This window comes from Hyperolius riggenbachi, chromosome 5 (genome assembly GCF_040937935.1).
Source record: "Hyperolius riggenbachi isolate aHypRig1 chromosome 5, aHypRig1.pri, whole genome shotgun sequence".
Lineage (NCBI taxonomy): Eukaryota > Metazoa > Chordata > Amphibia > Anura > Hyperoliidae > Hyperolius > Hyperolius riggenbachi.
Window position 1 is genome coordinate 270,020,798 of NC_090650.1, and position 20,371 is coordinate 270,041,168.

Below are 20,371 nucleotides of genomic sequence, written 5' to 3' on the forward strand. Positions count from 1 at the left end.
TCTCTATTGTGCTTATTACGTGGAGACCGCGCATAACCGCGTGGACTGTTGCAAATGAGTGCGGTGTTCGCGGTTAGCTAGCGTTTGTTAATTTTCCGCATCTCCTCATTGTATGATTTGCTGTGCCTTTGCTATCCTCGTATTCTGTTCTGATCTGCCTTGTGTCACTTCTGGCAATCGCCTTTCTTGCGGTTGCGTTTCTGTTTCGTATCTGCTGTTGTGTGTGCGCGGTCGCGGGGTGGCGACTAGATTGGCGTACACACATACAATCTGTCCCTTTGCTCGTTCTCATTCGCAATCGCTTCTCTTGCGATTGCGTTCTGCGCTTCGTACAATTCCTGTCTGGCATTTGTGAAGGTACAGAGGATTGGTTCCTCTGCACTCCCCAGCGCCATCTGCTGACAGGAATTTCCCTCTACAGGTGCGCACCTTTTGCTGGGTGCCTGCAATTATACGCTTGTGGAGGATTTCCGCCGTATCAGCGCACGCGTTGTGCGCTGATCACGGAGAAAGTTCCACAATCGTTACAAAATGTTAGTTGCATATGGGCCTAAATTAGGAATTATTTAATTCACTTTTCCTCCTAAGTTTTCTCCTGGGTGAACATTTTTCATCTTCTGTTTAAAATGACTTTACAAAACTCTGCACTTGAAAAAGTACCAAAAGTATGTGAAAACGTATTATCAAAATTATTCTGAGTCTTCTCTTGCTTGCTGGTAGCCTTACAGGCGTTTTATTGATATTGGTGTGTAAATATCACCTTGGAGAAAACTTAGGAGAAAAAGTGAATAACAGTAAGGGCCTCAGGCCCATATGCAATTCACTTTTTCTCCAAAGTTTCCTCTTAGGTGATAATTTTACATCTTCCTTTTCTCTCACATTTAAGCATTTCATATTTACAAAAGTTACCAAAAGTAGAAATACAAAGTACTATCAAAATTGTTTTGTGTATTTTCCTGTTTGCTGGAGGCTTAAAAGGCATTTTATTGACAAGATGTGAAAATATCAACTTGGAGAAGACTAAGGAAAAAAAGTGATTTCCAAATGGCCCTAGTGTCATAATTAGAGATGTCGCAAACTGTTCGCCGGCGAACGGTTCCAGGCGAACTTCGGGGGTTCGCGTTCGCCTACCAAACGCGAACTTTCCCGGAAGTTCGATTCGCCCCATAAAGCTCTATTGAGCAAAACTTTGACTCTTTATATTACAGCCAGCATATTATTGCCATACACACTGCTCTCAATGCTGGAGGCCCACCCCCCCTCCTCCTCCTTGTAAGGTCCTTATACTGCCTACACTAATTAGTTAAGGGACAGCTGCTACACACTCTGCTAGGGAGATTTTAATTAGCCTGTTTGTGGATTCCTCCCTCCTCCCCTATTACCCTTCTATCTATTCCCTCCTCCCTCCTACCGGAGGGAGGAGGGTCTCATCTGCCAGGGAATTCCAGTATTTCAAAAACCAGCTTATATACCTCAGTGTATGGTAGGCAACTAACATATCCATTGTACCACCAACACTACTAGCTGAAAGTAGCTGAAAGTAGCTGAAAGTAGCCTAGCATGTACCATTTATGCTTAATGCAAGAGAAAAATTAGACAAGACAAATAACATTTATATCACACTCTTCTCCTGGCAGACTCAAAGCACCAGAGCTGCAGCCACTAGGGCACACTCTATAGGCAGTAGCACAGATATGTAGCCAGGCATGGCCTTGTATTTTGTGTTCAACAGTTGTCAAGAGAAAAATTAGACAAGATAATTCCTTTTTTTTTTTTTGTATAGCGCCTTTCTCCTGTCGGACTCAAAGCGCTTGCGAGGCAGCCACTAGAGCGCACTCAGTAGGCAGTAGCAGTGTTAGGGAGACTTGCCCAATGAACTCCTTACTGAATAGGTGCTGGCTTACCGAGTCGGAAGAGCCAGGATTTGAACCCAGGACTCCTACATCAGAGGCAGAGCCCTTAACCATTACACTATCCAGCCACTGCATAGATAGCAGTGTTAGGAAGACTAGCCTAAGGTCTCCTACTGAATAGGTGCTGGCGTACTGAACAGACAGAGACGAGATTTGAACTCTGGTCTCCTGTGTCAGAGGCAGAGCCATTCACCATTACACCATGCAGCCACTGCTTACAAACATATAGCCAGACATGGCCTTGTATTTTGTGTTCAACAGTTGTCCAAAGAGAACCCCAGATAGCCAGGTAGATTCATCTCTCTCTCTCTCACCAACACTACATGCTGAAGCCAGCCTAGCATGTACCATTTATGCTCAATCCATTTATGCTCAAAATACAATTCCGCGGAAAGCGGTGACCATCCCTACGAGAGAGAGAGAGAGAGAGAGAGAGAGAGAGAGAGAGAGAGAGAGAGAGGAATATGAATCTACCTGGCTATCTGAGGTTCTCTTTGGACAACTGTTGAACACAATATACAAGGTCATGTCTGGCTACATGTTGGTGAGCAGCGGCTGCATGGTGTAATGGTGAATGGCTCTGCCTCTGACACAGGAGACCAGAGTTTGAATCTTGTCTCTGTCTGTTCAGTAAGCCAGCACCTATTCAGTAGGAGACCTTAGGCAAGTCTTCCTAACACTGCTATCTTGTCTAATTTTTCTCGTGACAACTGTTGAACACAAAATACAAGGCCATGTCTGGCTACATGTTGGTAAGCAGTGGCTGCATGGTGTAATGGTGAATGGCTCTGCCTCTGACACAGGAGACCAGAGTTCGAATCTCGTCTCTGTCTGTTCAGTAAGCCAGCACCTATTCAGTAGGAGACCTTAGACAAGTCTTCCTAACACTGCTATCTTGTCTAATTTTTCTCGTGACAACTGTTGAACACAAAATACAAGGCCATGTCTGGCTACATGCCGGTAAGCAGTGGCTGCATGGTGTAATGGTGAATGGCTCTGCCTCTGACACAGGAGACCAGTGTTTGAATCTTGTCTCTGTCTGTTCAGTAAGCCAGCACCTATTCAGTAGGAGACCTTAGACAAGTCTTCCTAACACTGCTATCTGGTCTAATTTTTCTCTTGACAACTGTTGAACACAAAATACAAGGCCATGTCTGGCTACATATCTGTGCTACTGCCTATAGAGTGTGCCCTAGTGGCTGCAGCTCTGGTGCTTTGAGTCTGCCAGGAGAAAAGTGTGATATAAATGTTAATTGTCTTGTCTAATTTTTCTCTTGCATTAACCACTTGACGACCAGGGTAATTTCCAGTGATCGGTGCTGCGTGGGCTCTACAGCCCGCAGCACCGATCAGGAGTGCAGCAGGGCGATCAGACTACCCCCTTTTTTCCCCACTAGGGGGATGTCCTGCTGGGGGGGGTCTGATCGCCACCGGCTGCTTGCGCTTGCGGGGGGGGCTCTTCAAAGCCCCCCTCCGCAGCGCTTCCTGGCCTCCTTCCCCTTCCCTCCCTCTCCCTCCCCCTGTGAGCGGCGCAGGACGGAATTCCGTCCTGCGCCTGATAGGATAGGCTTCTGCCTATCAGATGCCGGCGAACCCCGGCCAATCAGAGGCCGGGGATCGCCGATCTACGTCACGGCGCTGCTGCGCAGCAGCACCGTGTGATGTAAACAGCGGGGATTTCTTCCCCGTGTGTTTACATTTTGCCGGCGAGCCGCGATCGACGGTTCTCCGGCTGTTCACGGAGACAACCTCCGTGAATTGACATGGAAAGGCCGCTCGATCGAGCGTCCGTTTCCATGGTAACCTGCAGACGACCATTTTACGCCAATCGGCGTTAGCTGGTCGTCAAGAGGTTAAGCATAAGTGGTACATGCTAGGCTACTTTCAGCTACTTTCAGCTACTTTCAGCTACTTTCAGCTACTTTCAGCTACTTTCAGCTACTTTCAGCTAGTAGTGTTGGTGGTACAATGGATATGTTAGTTGCCTACCATACACTGAGGCCTGGGTTCAAATCCCTATCATGGTATGTAAGCTGGTTTTTGAAATACTGGAATTCCCCGGCAGATGAGACCCTCCTCCCTCCGGTAGGGGGGAGGAGTGAATAGATAGAAGGGTAGAAGGGAGGAGGGCAATTAAAATCTCTCTAGCAGAGTGTGTAGCAGCTGTCCCATAACTAATTGGTGTAGGCAGACAACTGAGTCAAATGGTATAAAGGACCTAGCTTGGAGGAGGGAAGGTGGGCGGGTCCTCCAGCAGTGATGTGTATTTCACTCAATCAGGTGTGCCTCCAGGTATTAGAGCTCTTGAAACATGTTTTCTATCATTTTTCTAGCTGGTAGAATTTTTTCAAATTTTCAAAGTTCGCCCCCCCATTGAAGTCTATTGCGGTTCGCGAACTTTTTCGCGAACCGAACCTTTCGCGGAAGTTCACGAACTGAAAATCGGAGGTTCGCAACATCTCTAGTCATAATACTACTTCTGATCACAGTAAAGAACAGTATGAAGCTTGTTTATTAAGGTAGCATTTAGACTGAATGCCTGAAAACTGCTATTAATTATGCAAAAATAATGGCACTTTACGGATAATCAAATTTGTAAAAGTGGCGATCATTTGACACTGTTGACACTTTCCCACAGCATTGCCAATTAAATGCCAGAAATCCATTATTCAATGGCATTTTAGTGCCATTGAAAGCGGACCCAAACCAAACATTTTTTTAATTCAAAATATTTACCGTATTTGTCGCCGTATAAGACCACTTTTCCCTGCGTCTTATACGGCAAAGGCAGGGAATCCCCAAATTCCGAAACGCCCGCCGATACGAAGCGCCGACCCGCCGCCATGTTCGGGATTCCTTGCCTTTTTGTCCGCTTCCCCCTTTGCGTCTCCTGGCCCCCCGTGCTGCAGAGCATAGATAGCCGCAACTTACCTAATCAATGCTCCCGCAGCGATGTCAGACCTCCGCGCTACCCCCGCTAGCCTCCTTTCCCTCCCCCTCGTCTTTCCTGCGCTCCCCTGTGCTGGAATGTATGGCGGCAGCTTACCTTCCAAGCGCCAGCGGTGAATGCAGACATCGGTCTCCACACTACTTCTCGCTCTTGTGTCAGCTTGTACTGATGACGCGTCATCATTACAAGCCGGACACAAGAGCGAGAAGTAGCGTGGAGTCCGATGTCTGCATTCACCGCTGGCGCTTGGAAGGTAAGCTGCCGCCATACATTCCAGCACGGGGGGGGGGGGGCAGGAAAGACGGGGAGGGAAAGGAGGCTAGCGGGGGGTAGCGTGGAGGTCTGACGTCGCCGCGGGAGCATTGATTAGGTAAGTTGCGGCTATCTATGCTCTGCAGCACGGGGGACCAGGAGATGCATGGGGGGCATATCGGACGCATGGGGGGCATATCGGACGCATGGAGGGGATATTGGACACATGGGGGGGGGGATATCGGACACATGGGGGCATATTGGACACACGGGGAGACACACAGGGAGACACACTGGACAGACACACTGGACACACGGGGCAGAAACACTGGACACAAGGGGCAGACACACTGGACACACGGGGCAGACACGCTGGACACACGGGGCAGACACGCTGGACACATGGGGCAGACATGCTGGACACATGGGGCAGACACGCTGGACACACGAGGCAGACACGCTGGACACATGAGGCAGACATGGGTTACACAGGAGCACACATCAGGACACATGGGGATACACTAGGACACCATTTGGGCTAGAACATGTACAAGACGCTCCTGGAACATGGACGCACCAGGTTTAGTATGTATATTTTTTCCCCCTGGTTTTTGCCCTCTAAACCTGGGTGCGTCTTATATTCCGGAGCGTCTTATACGGAGCGAAATACGGGTAGTTGCACCACGCTGACACATACAAAGATAATTAAACACTCCTTCAAGCCTATGAGCATTTCAGTGCATGCTTTTTAACCTTCTCTTTACATAACTAGGGTTATACAGGTGGCAGCCATTACTTCTTAGCTTAGTAGGAGGTTTTAGATCATGGGTGTGTTTGTCTTCAACTACTCTCCCTCACAGGGGGGTCATCTATGTGAAATCTCACACAAGCTGAGATCACCTCCCCTGTGACATCATCAGTAGCAGCCTGTGTTTTGTTTTTGATTTTTATCTGCTCCACCAGTTTGTCGGATTCTGTCCCGGCAATATGAAAGGAAGGGAGGGGTTCCTCCAATAAATGTAAAATATTTTATATTTGTCATCATGCAGCTGAAAAAAAGGCTGTTATTTATTATTATAAATTAGAAAATAGATTTTATTTCTGAAATCTTGTATTTTTAATTTGGGTCCACTTTAACCACTTTACCCCCAGCCGTACGGATTTCTCCGTCCCTTTTTCCATCCTTTCACCCCCAGAGACGGAGAAATCCGTACTTCCTCCGCTCCCGCCGCTGCCCGCGCTCCCGCCGCCGCCCGCTCGCCCGGGGATCAATGAACGGGAAAAACCATTCCCGTTCGTTGATCTAAGCCCCGCAATGATACGCTGCTATCATTGTGAAAAAAAAAACTTTCCTAGCCTCGTAGCACTTCCTGCAAGCGTCCTTCCGGACGCTTGCAGGTCGCATAAACAAACACTCACTGTGGCCATCTTGTGGCCAAATAGTAAAACTACACCCTAAAGCATTTTTCACATACAAATACATTAGTTTTACACAAAATATTAACTCATTACCTCCCACACTCCTGACATTTTTTTTTTGTAATAAAAAAAAATAAAAACATTTACAATTAAAAAAAATACATAAATAGTTACCTTAGGGACTGAACTTTTTAAATATTTATGTCAGGAGGGTACAACACTGTTACTTTATAAACTATGGGCTTGTAATTAGGGATGGACGCAAAACTGAAAAAAAATGCACCTTTATTTCCAAATAAAATATTGGCGCCAAAGATTGTGATAGGGCCAAAATTTAAACGGTTTTATAGCCGGGACAAATGGGCAAATACATTTCATGGGTTTTAATTACAGTAGCATGCATTATTTAAAAACTATAATCGCCGAAAACTGAAAAATAATGAATTTTTTCCCACATTTTTCTTATTTTCCCATTAAAACACATATTTAGAATAAAATAATTCTTAGCATAATGTCCCACCTAAAGAAAGCTTAATTGGTGGCGGAAAAAACAAGATATAGTTTATTTCATTGTGATAAGTTATGATAAAGTTATAGATGAATGAATGGAAGGAGCGCTGAAAGGTGAAAATTGCTCTGGTGCTCAAGGGGTGAAACCCCTCAGTGGTGAAGTGGTTAAGATATTTATAAAGGGTTAATCATGCTGATAAACAAAGATCACCAGATAATGTTGCCACTTTCTCAGGGGCAAAAAAAGCATAGTCTACTGTACTGGTTTACTCAGTTTGAGTCTTGTTCGTGGAGTATTGAATTAAATTGTCTTTTCCTCAAGTGACAATTTCGTGTCCTTTTTGGAGTGACCGGTCCACCACCGCCACCCGAATGTTTTAAACTTTTTAGTATATTTTTATCCTTTTGGCGCCTCTGCACAGGTTATGATCAGTTTGAGTCTTGTTCACCCAGTTTGCCATGGATCACCACTTATTAACATTTACTATTTTATGATACTATAGAATTCCTCTTACCTGTAGCACCAGTTTGTATGGCAGACTGATGGTTTGTAGAGGTGGAAGCAGACATGCCCAGCTCATACACTTTACACATATCATTATGGAAGATTTCTAAGCAACTGGAAAACTGAACCCAAAGCCTCTCTAACTCTGCACGGTCTACTTTAGTCAACTGTTTATCCCGAAGAGCAGTGGTCAGTTTGTTCCTGTTGCTCATTGCCAGTTCTTGGGCCTTTTCTCGAGTGCGTCTCAGTTCAACTCGCAAGCGCTTGCTGTCTGAGGATCCACCAACAGAGACTGCCAAGTGTCTGTAGCAAGCCACCACCTTCCAGATAATGTACACAGAAGGGAGAGATAAAAAAAACAACATTAATACCTAGGAAAATAACACTGAGAACTACAACTTTGTCAAAATATGTCATTTTGTAACACAAAACCTTTCAAAGAACATTTCATGCACAGTTGTTTTGTGCCAAAGCCACTATTTTTTTGGTTTAAAGGACAACCTTCACAAAAAATAGTAACATTTAAAATACATACATATAAAATGTACAATTCTTCCAGAGTAAAATGCACCATTAATTTGTTCCCTATGTTGCTGTTATAACAGTGGGTAGTAAAAAGCTGACAGATCATGGATTAGACCGGGGCTGGGCAAACTATGGCCCAGCAATAGAGAGTGATATTCTACTCCTCTCCACTTCTCCCTCCTGCTGTCCTTGCAAAAATATGTGCAGTACACGTAAACGAGAAGCAACGTACCCAATCACACTCTCCAGCGCCGAACACCATGGCAGTGACGGCGTAATGTGACCTGCAGTCAGTAAATAACAGAGTGTCACATGACACAGCCATCGCCATGGAGATCGCTGCTGGAAAGTGCTAATGGGTGAATTACCGCCCAACCTTTCTCATGCAGTCATTTTCCAAAGGGAGAGAGGGAGATGCTCAATCTGCAGGCCACATGCTAGAGGCATTCAGCACGATCCAAGAAATGTTTAGCCATCCCTGGACTAGACCATCACCTCATGGGAGATTTTCAGTATTACCTTTCTTCCTTAAAAAAAAAAATCCTGAAAAGTATCTATATAAAGATGCCAGGCAGCTTCCTTGCTCATTTGCAAGCTATTTTGGCAGTTGGAATGAGCAATTGTGGTTCATAAGTGCTTTTGTAAATACAGAAATAACAGAGAATCCTCCGTGATGAGATTAAGATTAACTAGTCCAAAACCTGACAGATCCTTCAGATTTTCACTACCTACTGCATGTGATAGCGGCATAGGAAAGAAAACTTAATAGTGCATTTTACTCTGGAAGGAATGTACATTTGTATGTACCCAGGGCCGAAACGCTCATGAGGCGGGGTGAAACATTTGCCTCAGGCGGCACATCTGGGGGGGCGGCACCCGCCTGTCTGTGGGTGGGGGGGCCGCCCGCCAAGCTGGAGGAGTAGCGGGCAGAAAGGGGGTATTGGGCCTAGCGATGGGGAGGGGGATCAGACCCCCCCTCCCTCGCCTGGGTCCCCCGATCTGCGCTCCCCTCCAGCTGTAAATAGTTAAGTACCAGGATATAGATTAAGTGGCAACAGGCGGGGATCACTCACCTTTTCCGCGTTCCAGCGAGCGCTCCACTGACGTCACTTCCTGCAACGCCGCCCACTGTATTGTAAGTGAACAGCGTTGCAGGAAGTGACGTCAGTGGAGCGCACTTCGGAACGCGGAAAAGGTGAGTGATCCCCGCCCGTTACCTCTTAATCTATACGCTGGTACTTAACTATTTACAGCTAGAGGGGAGCGCAGATCGGGGGACCCAGGCGAGGGAGGGGGGGGTCCGACTCCACTTCCCACCGCTAGGCCCAATACCCCCTTCCTGCCCGATACCCCTCCAGCTTGGTGGCCCCCCACCCCCGGGAGGGGAGGGGGGGCAGCGATTTTTTAAAATTTTGCCTCAGGTGGCAAAAAGTCTAGGGCCGGTGTTGTATGTACCGTATATATGTAAAATTAATACATTTTTTGTAATAGTTGTCCTGCAAGTACATTAAACAGTTTATTATGTGCAGCAAACTATGTTGATCAATGAGTTTTCATCTCTCAATTTTTTGAATAGGTAAGAACAAGATAATCTGTGATTAATTAACCCTCCTGGCGGTCTATTAAAATCCGCCAGGAGGCAGCGCAGCAGTCTTTAAATTTTTTTTTTTTTTAAATCATGTAGCCCAGGGCTCGCTACATGATAGCCGCTGTGCAGCAGCATTCCCCCGCCCGCTTCAATGAACGGGATTTCCTGGAGGGCTTCCCCCGTCGACATGGCGACGGGGCGGGATGACGTCACCGACGTCATGGACGTCGTGACGTCTAAGGGAGTCCCGATCCACCCCTCAGCGCTGCCTGGCACTGATTGGCCAGGCAGCGCAGGGGGTCTGGGGGGGAGGGACGGCGCGGCACGACAGATAGCGGCAAATCAGCGCAGAGCGGCGGCGATCGGTGTGCTCACGCAGCAAGCAAAGTGCTAGCTGCGTGCAGCAAAAAAAAATTATGCAAATCGGCCCAGCAGGGCCTGAGAAAACCTCCAGCGCGGCTTACTGCCAGGAAGGTTAAACATCCTTTGCAAAATGAGAATTGCTTTTTTTATGTGGATCTGGATCAAACTTATGAAGCTGATGGGACATTTTCTATACCTATGACTACCATTTTCAGGCCTATACCTGTATGCATTGAAGTTTACTGTCAAAGGCTATCATTCATAAAGCATTCCCGCATGCGGAAATGCGAAAAACAGCCGACTTTACCGAGCACTGAGCAAAATATGTATTCATAAAGGCTGTTTCCGCATGCGAAGCTGACTTTTCTGAGCAGAGTGATAAATCACCGCATTCGGCGGTGATTCTATGCGGAAATGTAACAAAATGTCAATTCATAAAAACTAACGCAGGCGGTATGCGGACGGGGATTACCGCTCCCCTGGATGTAGCGATAGGCATGCGGAGTACATGTAAGTGAATGGGACAGACCTCCCAAGCAGCAGCAGAGAGAACACCACATGGAGGGACTCGGCCAGCTTCTCCTGTTTCCGCATGCCTACCGACAGCCTACCGCCAGCCTACAGCGGGATATCTCCACACTCCTACCGCAACAGGCAACATTTTTATGAATGACCACCCAGAAGGCTGAAATACCGACAGCGGTATTTTCCATCACGGATTTTGGGTACCAACAACACTTTTATGAATGATAGCCAAAGAGTCTTGTGTGTCAATACCCTCCTTCCCCAACTCTACAGCATGGGCCGCACCTTTCTATCACAGTGATGGACTAACAGCAAGATTCAGAACCTAGACAACCACAAATTTCTGTGGGAAAAATGCTATTTGTATACTGTAGCATCTCATGCCTGGTACATGCCATGCAATTCCCCGGTCGAATAGATAATTTCCGACAGGTCCAATCTGATTTCTGATAGTTTTTTTGATCGATTTTGCATAGAAGTGATTGGAAAATCATTCAGAAAAACAATCAGAAATTAGATCTGGCCTGTCAGAAATCATCTATTTTACTGACTATCTGATGGGAAATTGCATGGTGTGTACCAGGTAGTAGGCTAGAAAGCTTAAGACCCTGTGATGCTCTAATGTAAATGAAGAATACATACACTGCACACATAATGTTTATTGAGTATTCAATTACATTTCACTTTTAAAATTCAACTGATTTTAGATTTTAGTTGGTGGATTGAATCACTCATTGCATTCTCCATTGTGGTGACAGTTATCTTCATTTTGAGTGTAGGAAGGTCCTGGCAATACCTTTGGTAACCAAGTACTCAGGAGCACCGAGATGAAAAGTAAGTAGAGACCAGGAGCCCAGTGGTGCGGTATCATTAGATGAATGGGTAACTGTGAGTATATGTAACTGTATATTAAAAAAATTGGGGTTGCAGATCCCTGCAACAACCGTATAGGCCTGCGGGAAGATAACCATCCCTGCTTGGTTTTGAAGGCCCCTCCAGATGATGGATGGTTGCTCTCCTGTGGTTATTTTTATTTTACAAAAACTGCAAAGCTGTTACCTCCAAAGGAGGCCTGACTGGGTAAATATGGTAGGGATGGAAGTAGCCAATGCATACAGTAAAAAATGTCCAAAAATAAGTCTCTTTTTAATATTGGATGTCATTTACTCTATGCATCGGGAGCCTCCATCCCACTATTTATCTTTCAGTTTGAGGGTTTTTGTTTCTTCTTCCTTGCTCTTTTGGCTTCAGAAAACCTGTTAGTATCTGAACTACTCTCCCATGTATTTCTGCATGCAGCAACTGCTTGTTAAATCACTCTGTGGGTGACTATAGCATAGCAGGAGCAAGTGAAAAAATTGCTGTAAAATGCTATCATTGTGGTAGGTATAACCTATGTATTCATTTTGCCTCTCTCGTCATCACGTGGCTTTGGTGGAAGTGTTTTTAACCTTCCTGGCAGTAACCTCGAACGTAGTTCGGGGTAAGCCGTGCAGGAGGATTTCTCAGGCCCTGCTGGGCCGATTTGCATAATTTTTTTTTTGCAACACGCAGCTAGCACTTTGCTAGCTGCGTGTGCACTCCGATCGCCGCCGCTCCGCACCAATTAACTGCCGCTCGCCGCGCCGCCCCCCCCCCCCCCCAGACCCCATGCGCTGCCTGGCCAATCAGTGCCAGGCAGCGCTAAGGGGTGGATCGGGACTCCCAATGACGTCACAACGTCGATGACGTTGGTGATGTCATCCCGCCCGTCGCCATGGCGACGGGGGACGCCCTCCAGGAAATCCCGTTCTTTGGACGGGATTTCCTGATCGCAGATCGCCGGAGGCGATCGAAGCGGGTGGGGGGATGCCGCTGCACAGCCGCTATCATGTAGCGAGCCCTAGAAGGCCAGGAGGGTTAAAGAAATATATCAGGTTATAAAAGAGTAAAAGTAAAAAGTTAGTAAAAAGGCACCAATAGATGCTGACACACGATTGTTTCGTATTAAATAACATTTGTTACACAAACAATTCCTAGTTCCATGGCTGCTGCATATACCAGGAACAATCTTAAAGTGAACCTGAAGCAAGAGGTATATTGAGGCTGCCATTTTTATTTCCTTTTAAACAATACCAGTTGCTTGGCATCCTGCTGATCTTTGGCTGCTGATCAGTAGTGTCTTAATCACACACCCGAAACAAGCATGCAAATCATCTTGATATTTTTGTCAGAAACATCTGATCTGCATGTTTATTCTGGGTCTATGGCTTAAAGTGGGACTGAATATAATATTAAAACAAACAGTTTCACTTACCTGGGGCTTCTGCTAGCCCCACGCGCCAGTCCTCCACGATCCTCCGTTCTCCTGCCGCCAGCTAGTTTTGGTTTCGCTGACGGGCCACTGCGCCTGTGCGTCACGTGTATCCTTCTTCGCGTTCCAATCTGCAATAGCGCTATTGCAGACAGGAATGCGTAAAAAGGTGTTAAGCTTGGAGGTGTAATCTCCACAGTCAGCATACAACACATAAGCTGACGTGAAGGAGGCACACACACCAGCACAAGGGATCAGGATATCCCCAGTTTAGTGGAGGAGAGGACTGACTCCAATAGGAGATTGTGGTGCACAGAGCCGGTGCAGATCCGAACAGCCACAAACAACACTTTCGCAATAACGTCTCAGCGCAAAATAGCGCTGAGCGCATAAACCAGGACTGAGGAGATCAGAACAAGTAGACAGAATGAACGCTTGCTAGCAAGCGGCTACTTAGCGACAGCAAGCGTCCAAAACCAGACAGACTGGAATGAGGCAGCCAATGCGTTGCGGCGATGGCGTGCCTCACAAAGACAGGACAGAATAGTCAGAAAATAGCAGGATCGAGATAGATGAACGTAACACAGATAAATATACAATAAGTATGTTTTCCTAGCGTATTACAATTACAGCTATCAATGAAACTATTTGTAAGATCTGACTAACATATGTATATATCGGCAATGAACCGATATATGACATAAGCAGGAACGCTGACTAGGACTGGAGTAATACAGGGAACAGGACTCAGAAGGATTCGCTATCTCTTCGCAGAGATGAACGCAATCCACAAACAGGACCAGGAACAGGATAACTAGCTCAGCACGGGTGTTCACGGTACGCGCAAACTACCAAAACGTGCTGGAAAACTGACTGACTGAACACAGGAAATAAACAGTTCGTGTACGTATATATCAGCGACACTGATGTATCAACGTAACACGAATATAAGGAAAATAACAAAATGCGCAAGTATGCGTATATATTGGCGATAAACCAATATATGACACAAGACAAGCAAGTAGCAACTTCTAGAACAAGAGCAGAACTAGGAGGACTCGCTGACCCCTTCGCAGGAGTCAGCGCAGTCCACACGGACCAGGAACGGGGTGGGGCACGAGCAGAGTAACAGATAGAATCTGAGACTATGGTAGCCCATGAGACATTGCAGGAAGCAGTTCTTTATACTGAGGTCATCCAATGGGAGCAGACCTGCAGATTCCCACACAAGTGAATGGTAATTAATCACAGGCTGATAGCAGGAAAAGGCAGACAATGATATGCAGCCTGCAGGAAAGGGACTGCCCCTCCACTGCAGCAGACAATGTTTGTTTACACAAGAGCATGTTAAACTGTCATTAATTTCAGAGTGACTGCAGATGGAATCAGCAACTAGTTTAAGTGCAAACCAAACTATGCAAGAAAATGCATGTAATGACATCAGAACTGCTTGGGTTACAATACCACTGCAGCCAGCAGTAAACGCTGCAGACATGATCATAACAAAAGGATACGCTTGGCAGGGCTCCGCAGTCACAGTGGCCCTTCAACTTACAGAGGATCGTGGAGGACCGGCGCAGGACAGGAAGGCTGCATAAACCCCCTCCCCCCTTGGTCCCCCCCCTTTCCCCCCCACTTACACACATACTTTTTTTCCTTTGCCACAGTCAGTTTCATTGTATATTTCTTCAGCTGAATTTTTTTTAAGCCTTTCCTAGTCATGATGTGTTGTTTTTTTTCATGCCTTACTCCGTTAATTTTTTCAAGTTGCATTAGGGTACTAGCGCGTTAAAGGAATTACATTTATCAGTAGAAAAAGTTTGCTCCTATTTTAAATTGTATTTTAGACTACCAATGTTAATAAATGTTAATACCCATATATACTCGCATATAAGCAGACCCGGGTATAAGTCGAGGCACCCACTTTTCCCTCAGAAACCAGGAAAAAGTGATTGACTTGTGTATAAGCCCCCTCCCCAGTAGAGCCCCCTCCACAGTAGTTAGATGTGCTCCCAAAACCAGTCATGCCCTCTCCCCATAGCCAGATGTGCCCCAAGGATGATACAGCTGTGTCTCAAGACACCACTAGATGGAGACATAGATATGAAACACAGCGATTGCCACACAGGAAGAATCCCCAATCATTGCACCCCTGACACATTGCTTGCACACTCCACTACACAAGCTAGGGGACACAGGTAGTCTTGAGCAGCGCACTCTGCACACCAAGTTGCAGGGGATGGGGGCACAGACACAGATGGAAGCCAGCTGGAAAAAGCAGGATCACTAGTGCAAGATCCTTAGACTCCTCTGCCAGTAACAATATCTGCTCCACCATCCGTTCTGCTCCACTGACTTGCATACAAGCCGAGGGGGTAACTTTTCAACACATTTTTTGTGCTGAACAATTAGGCCTATACGCGAATATATACAGTAATATATAAACAGAAGAAATTAACTTTTTGAACTTCATGTTTATGAACAGACATGATAGGATGAAAGTCCTATTTACTGAATTTGAAGGAGAAGGAATGCTGGGGATGCCATATTTATGTGGCACTGCAGTTGTTCACAGAACTTATGGAATGCAGTATGGATCAATTGAAGCTCATGGGGCAAAGTACATATATAGAACATATATAAACAAAACATACTGCTTGGCTGCAGAGGAGGGGGGGGGGGGGCTAAGGCAAACAAATATTTAAGTATTAATAGTGGGAAATGTTTTATAAATAAATATAGAATGTACATAGAGTGCAGTTTTGCTTTAAAAAAATGGCTGGGTTTCTGTAATAATATGTGACATACACATGCTTACCCACTTTATTGGCAGCCAGTTTAAAATACCCCTTAGTTGTTTATAAGTGTTGATGGATTTATGGAAGCGAAAGTGTGTGTCAAACCACTCCTCATAGCTCCCTGAAAATGCCTCTTTCATGTGGATTAGATCACTGTAGCTTATTTGGTGTTATTTAATAATATTCACAGATCATATACAACAGGAGCATGTCTAGAGACCACAACTCATACATGGTGGCAATGAAGGGCCCTTTCCCACTGCATGGAAAAATGCTTGCTGTAAAAATAGAAAAATGATGATCATGTTGCAATGCATTTGTGATTTGTTTTGTTTTTTTGTTTGTTTGTTTTGTTTTTTGTTAGTGGAAAAGGGCCCAAAAAGACAGAAGTGGATTTTATAGCTTAGTTTTAATCTGTTAAATTTGCCAAGTAATGGTATTACAATGATTTAACACTTGTAAACCCAACAGTTTTACTAAAACACAGTCCTATGGAAATCATCTGTTTAACCATTAGTATTAATTTTCTTCTAAACAAAATGATATATGTTAGCAAAGATTGTTCACATATTAACAATCATATAATATAGAATGATTTTATCTATCAGTAAAACCCAGACATTTCACTAGAGAGTTAGTACAGTAATACATATTATGCAGCGAAGCTGTGCTGTTTCCAGCAGTGTCACACCTACACACATAATCCTACTATATCTATTCCTGTCCTGCTACGCTGCCTGGATCATCTAGCTCCTCTTGCATGGATCCCATTCAGCACGCAACACTTACCCTTGTGCTGACATTGAGAATATCTCACTGAATAAAAGGCAAAATACAATTAAACAACCAAAAACAAGCTGATTTGTGAAAGAAACCTACTTTGAACGGGTTATGAAAAAATGTCATGCAAGACTTGATGGTAATAATGTGTTACCAATATTGGTCTTCAATGTTTAGCTAAGTTCCTTTATCCACAAAACCTTTATTAAGGTGGCCATATGCTTATGGATTGCCACCTGATACACCCATTATTATTATTATTATTATTAATAATAATTTATATACCGCCTACAAGGTAAAAAAACATACAGTGATGGCATTCCTCCCAACTTTTTGCAATCAGAAAGAGGGACACTTAAGCCATGCCCCTGCCACACCCCTAATCACGCCCCCAGCACACCCCTAGTCACATATACCATAAAGATTTAATAAGAAAAATATGTTATTTTATAATTCAAACTACACCGGTCCTTTCTATCCTGGTTCATTTTTTCATTTTCCTTCATATTAACATTTAAAAATAAGAAATATATTAATTTAAAGGATGAGAATAAAGTTTAAAGTCAATTAAACACAAATTTTCAGTAGATAAAATACATATATTTACATAGATCTATACATGAGTCCTGAATGAGGGACAAATGAGGAAGAAAGAGGGACAGAGTGATTGGGTACTCAAAGAGGAACTCTCCAAAAGAGGGACATTTGGGAGCAATGATACAGATACTTATAGTTAATGTGTAATTGGAAAAACATCACCAATACTGATGGATGTTCATTTGGTAAAATGCACAGAAACAGGAAACACAAGGGAGAGGTCCCTGCCCTTGCAAGCTTACAATCTAAAGATCATAGATAGGTCATCAGATAGATCCCTCTCAGATCAAATCGTTCCGGGAGGGATTGAAACCTATGCCATACACTTGGCATAGATTTTGAACCACAGTGTTCCGTTGTTCGATGCAGTGCAACACAATGGGCCTTCAATCTCCTACTTCTCCCTATTTGCCGCCGATAAATGTCTTCCATTAGGTGTGATCGCCCAATTCCATTGATTTGGGCCAAAAATCGGGCATCGTTTGTTACATCAATTTCTAGCAGATTTAATCAGCGTGGTCTAATTGGCTGGATATCAGTGGTAAAAATCGATAGGTGTATGACCGACTTTAGGGGTAATGATGAACCAAGCATTAGGACTAATAAGAAGATAAGAACAGTTTAAAGCAGATACCTTATTCAGTGCCTCCAACAATGCAGAGCATTCCTCTTTCACTTTCAGGAAGTTAGCACTCCCTTCATTAGCTACCCTGTTGTTCTGGACAGGCATTTCTGCTCCCTTATCTTCCGTATCCTCCAATGTTAGAATTTCTGCAGCTCATCAAGCTGCATGCTCCTCTTGGTCTTCAGTACTTGAGGGTGCCATGTTAAGTTATATTACATCCATATTGGAGTGTTGTTTAGTACAGGTTTCTCCATAAAACACAGAAATAGTAAAAGCAGCTTTCCTCCAGCGCACAAGCACTGAGAAGAAGAGTGCTGAGAGGTAATCCGAGGGATTATGAAAGGAGGTCCTAACCCAGGCTGAGATGACAGTTCCTTTCTAAGCTCTTTATCCCAGAATCCTGGCTCTGGAGGAACTCTTATGTTAATGTATCTAAACTCAGAAATTAACATATATCTGCCAGAAGCCTCTGAACTCTGGATTAAAGATAGTGACTTCTTCTGTGGTGAACTGCCCCTTTAAAAAATAATTCTGCTATAATAACAAAAGACATTGTTTATGATGATCAGTTGTTAATGCCAGCAAAACAATTTAATAATTGTATTTACTTGCATGTGAAAAATAGCAAAACGTATTATCCCTATAAAGGTGGCCACACACGATACAATAAAATGATCCAATTTTACAGAAATTCGATAAAAAGGATCGCATCTCTCGAAAAAATCGAAAGGTTTTTTTTCATTAGACTAAAAATCCGATCGGATTTCCCGTACTTTTCGATTTATATCGATCCGGAATGCCAGATATTTCTCTTCAATTTCTACTAAAGATTGTATGGTGTGTGTTAGAGACCTGATGAAGGCGTGGCCTACGCCGAAACGTTGTGACGTCAGACGGCATCCTCACGTCCAGGCTCCGCCCAACGCCTCCGACTCCTACGCTGACACCAACGCATCCCGCTGCTCTGGCCAAGCGCGGGACTCAGGAGTGGATAGACGGCAGGCTTGACAGGCGCATTGACTTCCTATACATTGTAAGTGTAACTTTTATCAGCGTGCTTGACCGAAGTAAAAAAAACGTTATTGCACCAGCGGTGCGCTCTTGTTTTCTTTATCTTTCTTGTCAGATTCACTGGCACCATCCAGTTTCTGGAGCAGCACGCATCTGTCCACCATCCACCTAAGACAGCGCAGGGATTGTTCTGTTTGTGTGTTAGATTGCCAGTTTATTAATATACCCACCCTAGCAATTTTCTCTGAATTTCCAATCATTTTTATCATAATTGGGGAAAAATTTAACATAGGTGTGTGGTACATTGGTCATATTTTTGAAATGTTACAATCAGTTAAAAAAATTGATTGCAATTCTTAAATTGAACAGATATTTAAAAAATTGTATGGTGTGTGGCCACCTTTACTGAGATGACTGGTGGCCAGCCCACCTGGATTAGAGATGAAGCCTGTCATCAGATTTCTCCTGCATAAATTCTCCTAGAGGGCAATTCAAAAGGAAGCATGTGATTTCTTTGAAAAATGTCTGATTGGCTGGATAGTATCATGTTATTATAACTCACTTCTTCATCTTTTTGACCAGTTTAAAACAGACTTAAGGTGGCCACACACGATACAACAAAATGATCCGATTTTACGGCAAATCGATAAAAACGATCGGATCTCCCGAAGAAATCGAAAGCTTTTTTTTTTCATTCGACTGAAAAATCCGATTGGATTTCCAGTTTTCTTCAATTTTTATCAATCCGGAATGCCAGATATTTTTCTTCAATCTTTCTGAAGATTGTATGGTGTGTGTGTTAGATTGTCAATTTATTAATATACAAACCCTAGCAATTTTGCCAGAGTTTCCAATAATTTTTATCATAATTGGGGAAACATTAAACATATGTGTGTGGTACATTGTTCATATTTTTGAAATGTTACAATCAGTCAAAAAAAATTGATTGCAATTCTTAAATTGAACAGATATTTAAAAAATTGTATGGTGTGTGGCCACCTTTAAAGTCTTTGTTCACTCTCATGGATTTTTCATGTTTTCATTGTTAGTGAAGAGTAACAGGATATTATGCCATTGCTCAGACTATCTTCATATTTGATGCAGCTGCTCCAGAGAAATTCCCATTGGAAAAGTCTGTGACATGGGAGTGTCTGTGCGCAAAGTGCAGAGCTGCCAGGAGAGTGGGAGTTTCTTCCTCTGCACAGAGCCAATAATTGATCATGCCCACCGTGTACCTCAGCTACTTATGAAACACAATGAGTAGGTGGGCTAGGTTATTTCTCTGCTCAGATGAAAGGACTGGCTGGTGAACCCTCCAAGCTCCTCCATGCGCTAGCTATCATTAATGATGATGATGATAATGATGGGATGGGGGAGTAGTTTGAGCAGAACACATACTTCTTTTTAATCTAACCAGGAAGTTAATTTTTCTAATCCAGCCAGCCAATTAATCTAAAAATTCAAAATTAAAAAATAGTTATGTGCTATACACAAAACTTTGTGCATTGCAAATTATGCTGTATTGAAAAAAATATACATTACATAAATATACATCCCCAAAACATGCATTCTTCTGAAAGAATAAAAGAGAAAGTGGAACCCATGCTCCCACCATAATAGGGCTATGTAATAGTATATTGTACTGCTTGGAGGAGCCACATTTTAGTAAAAAGGATAAAAACTGTTCAAAAGAAGGAAGGACGGTGGACTTACTGTC

General features: G+C 44.0%; 1 protein-coding gene across 1 annotated transcript in view; it reads right to left on the reverse strand.

The window, feature by feature from the left end:
- LOC137518719 (regulator of G-protein signaling 9-binding protein B-like) overlaps nt 1-17,976 on the reverse strand; it is a 29,046-nt gene extending 11,070 nt beyond the window's left edge. The window contains exons 1-2 of the mRNA XM_068236923.1: nt 17,653-17,976; nt 7,560-7,869 (exon numbers count right to left, since the gene is read on the reverse strand). Coding sequence (XP_068093024.1) covers nt 7,560-7,869; nt 17,653-17,748 — 406 coding nt within the window. The 5' untranslated portion in view covers nt 17,749-17,976. The remainder of the gene's footprint in view (nt 1-7,559; nt 7,870-17,652) is intronic.
- Nucleotides 17,977-20,371: the final 2,395 nt, after the last annotated feature.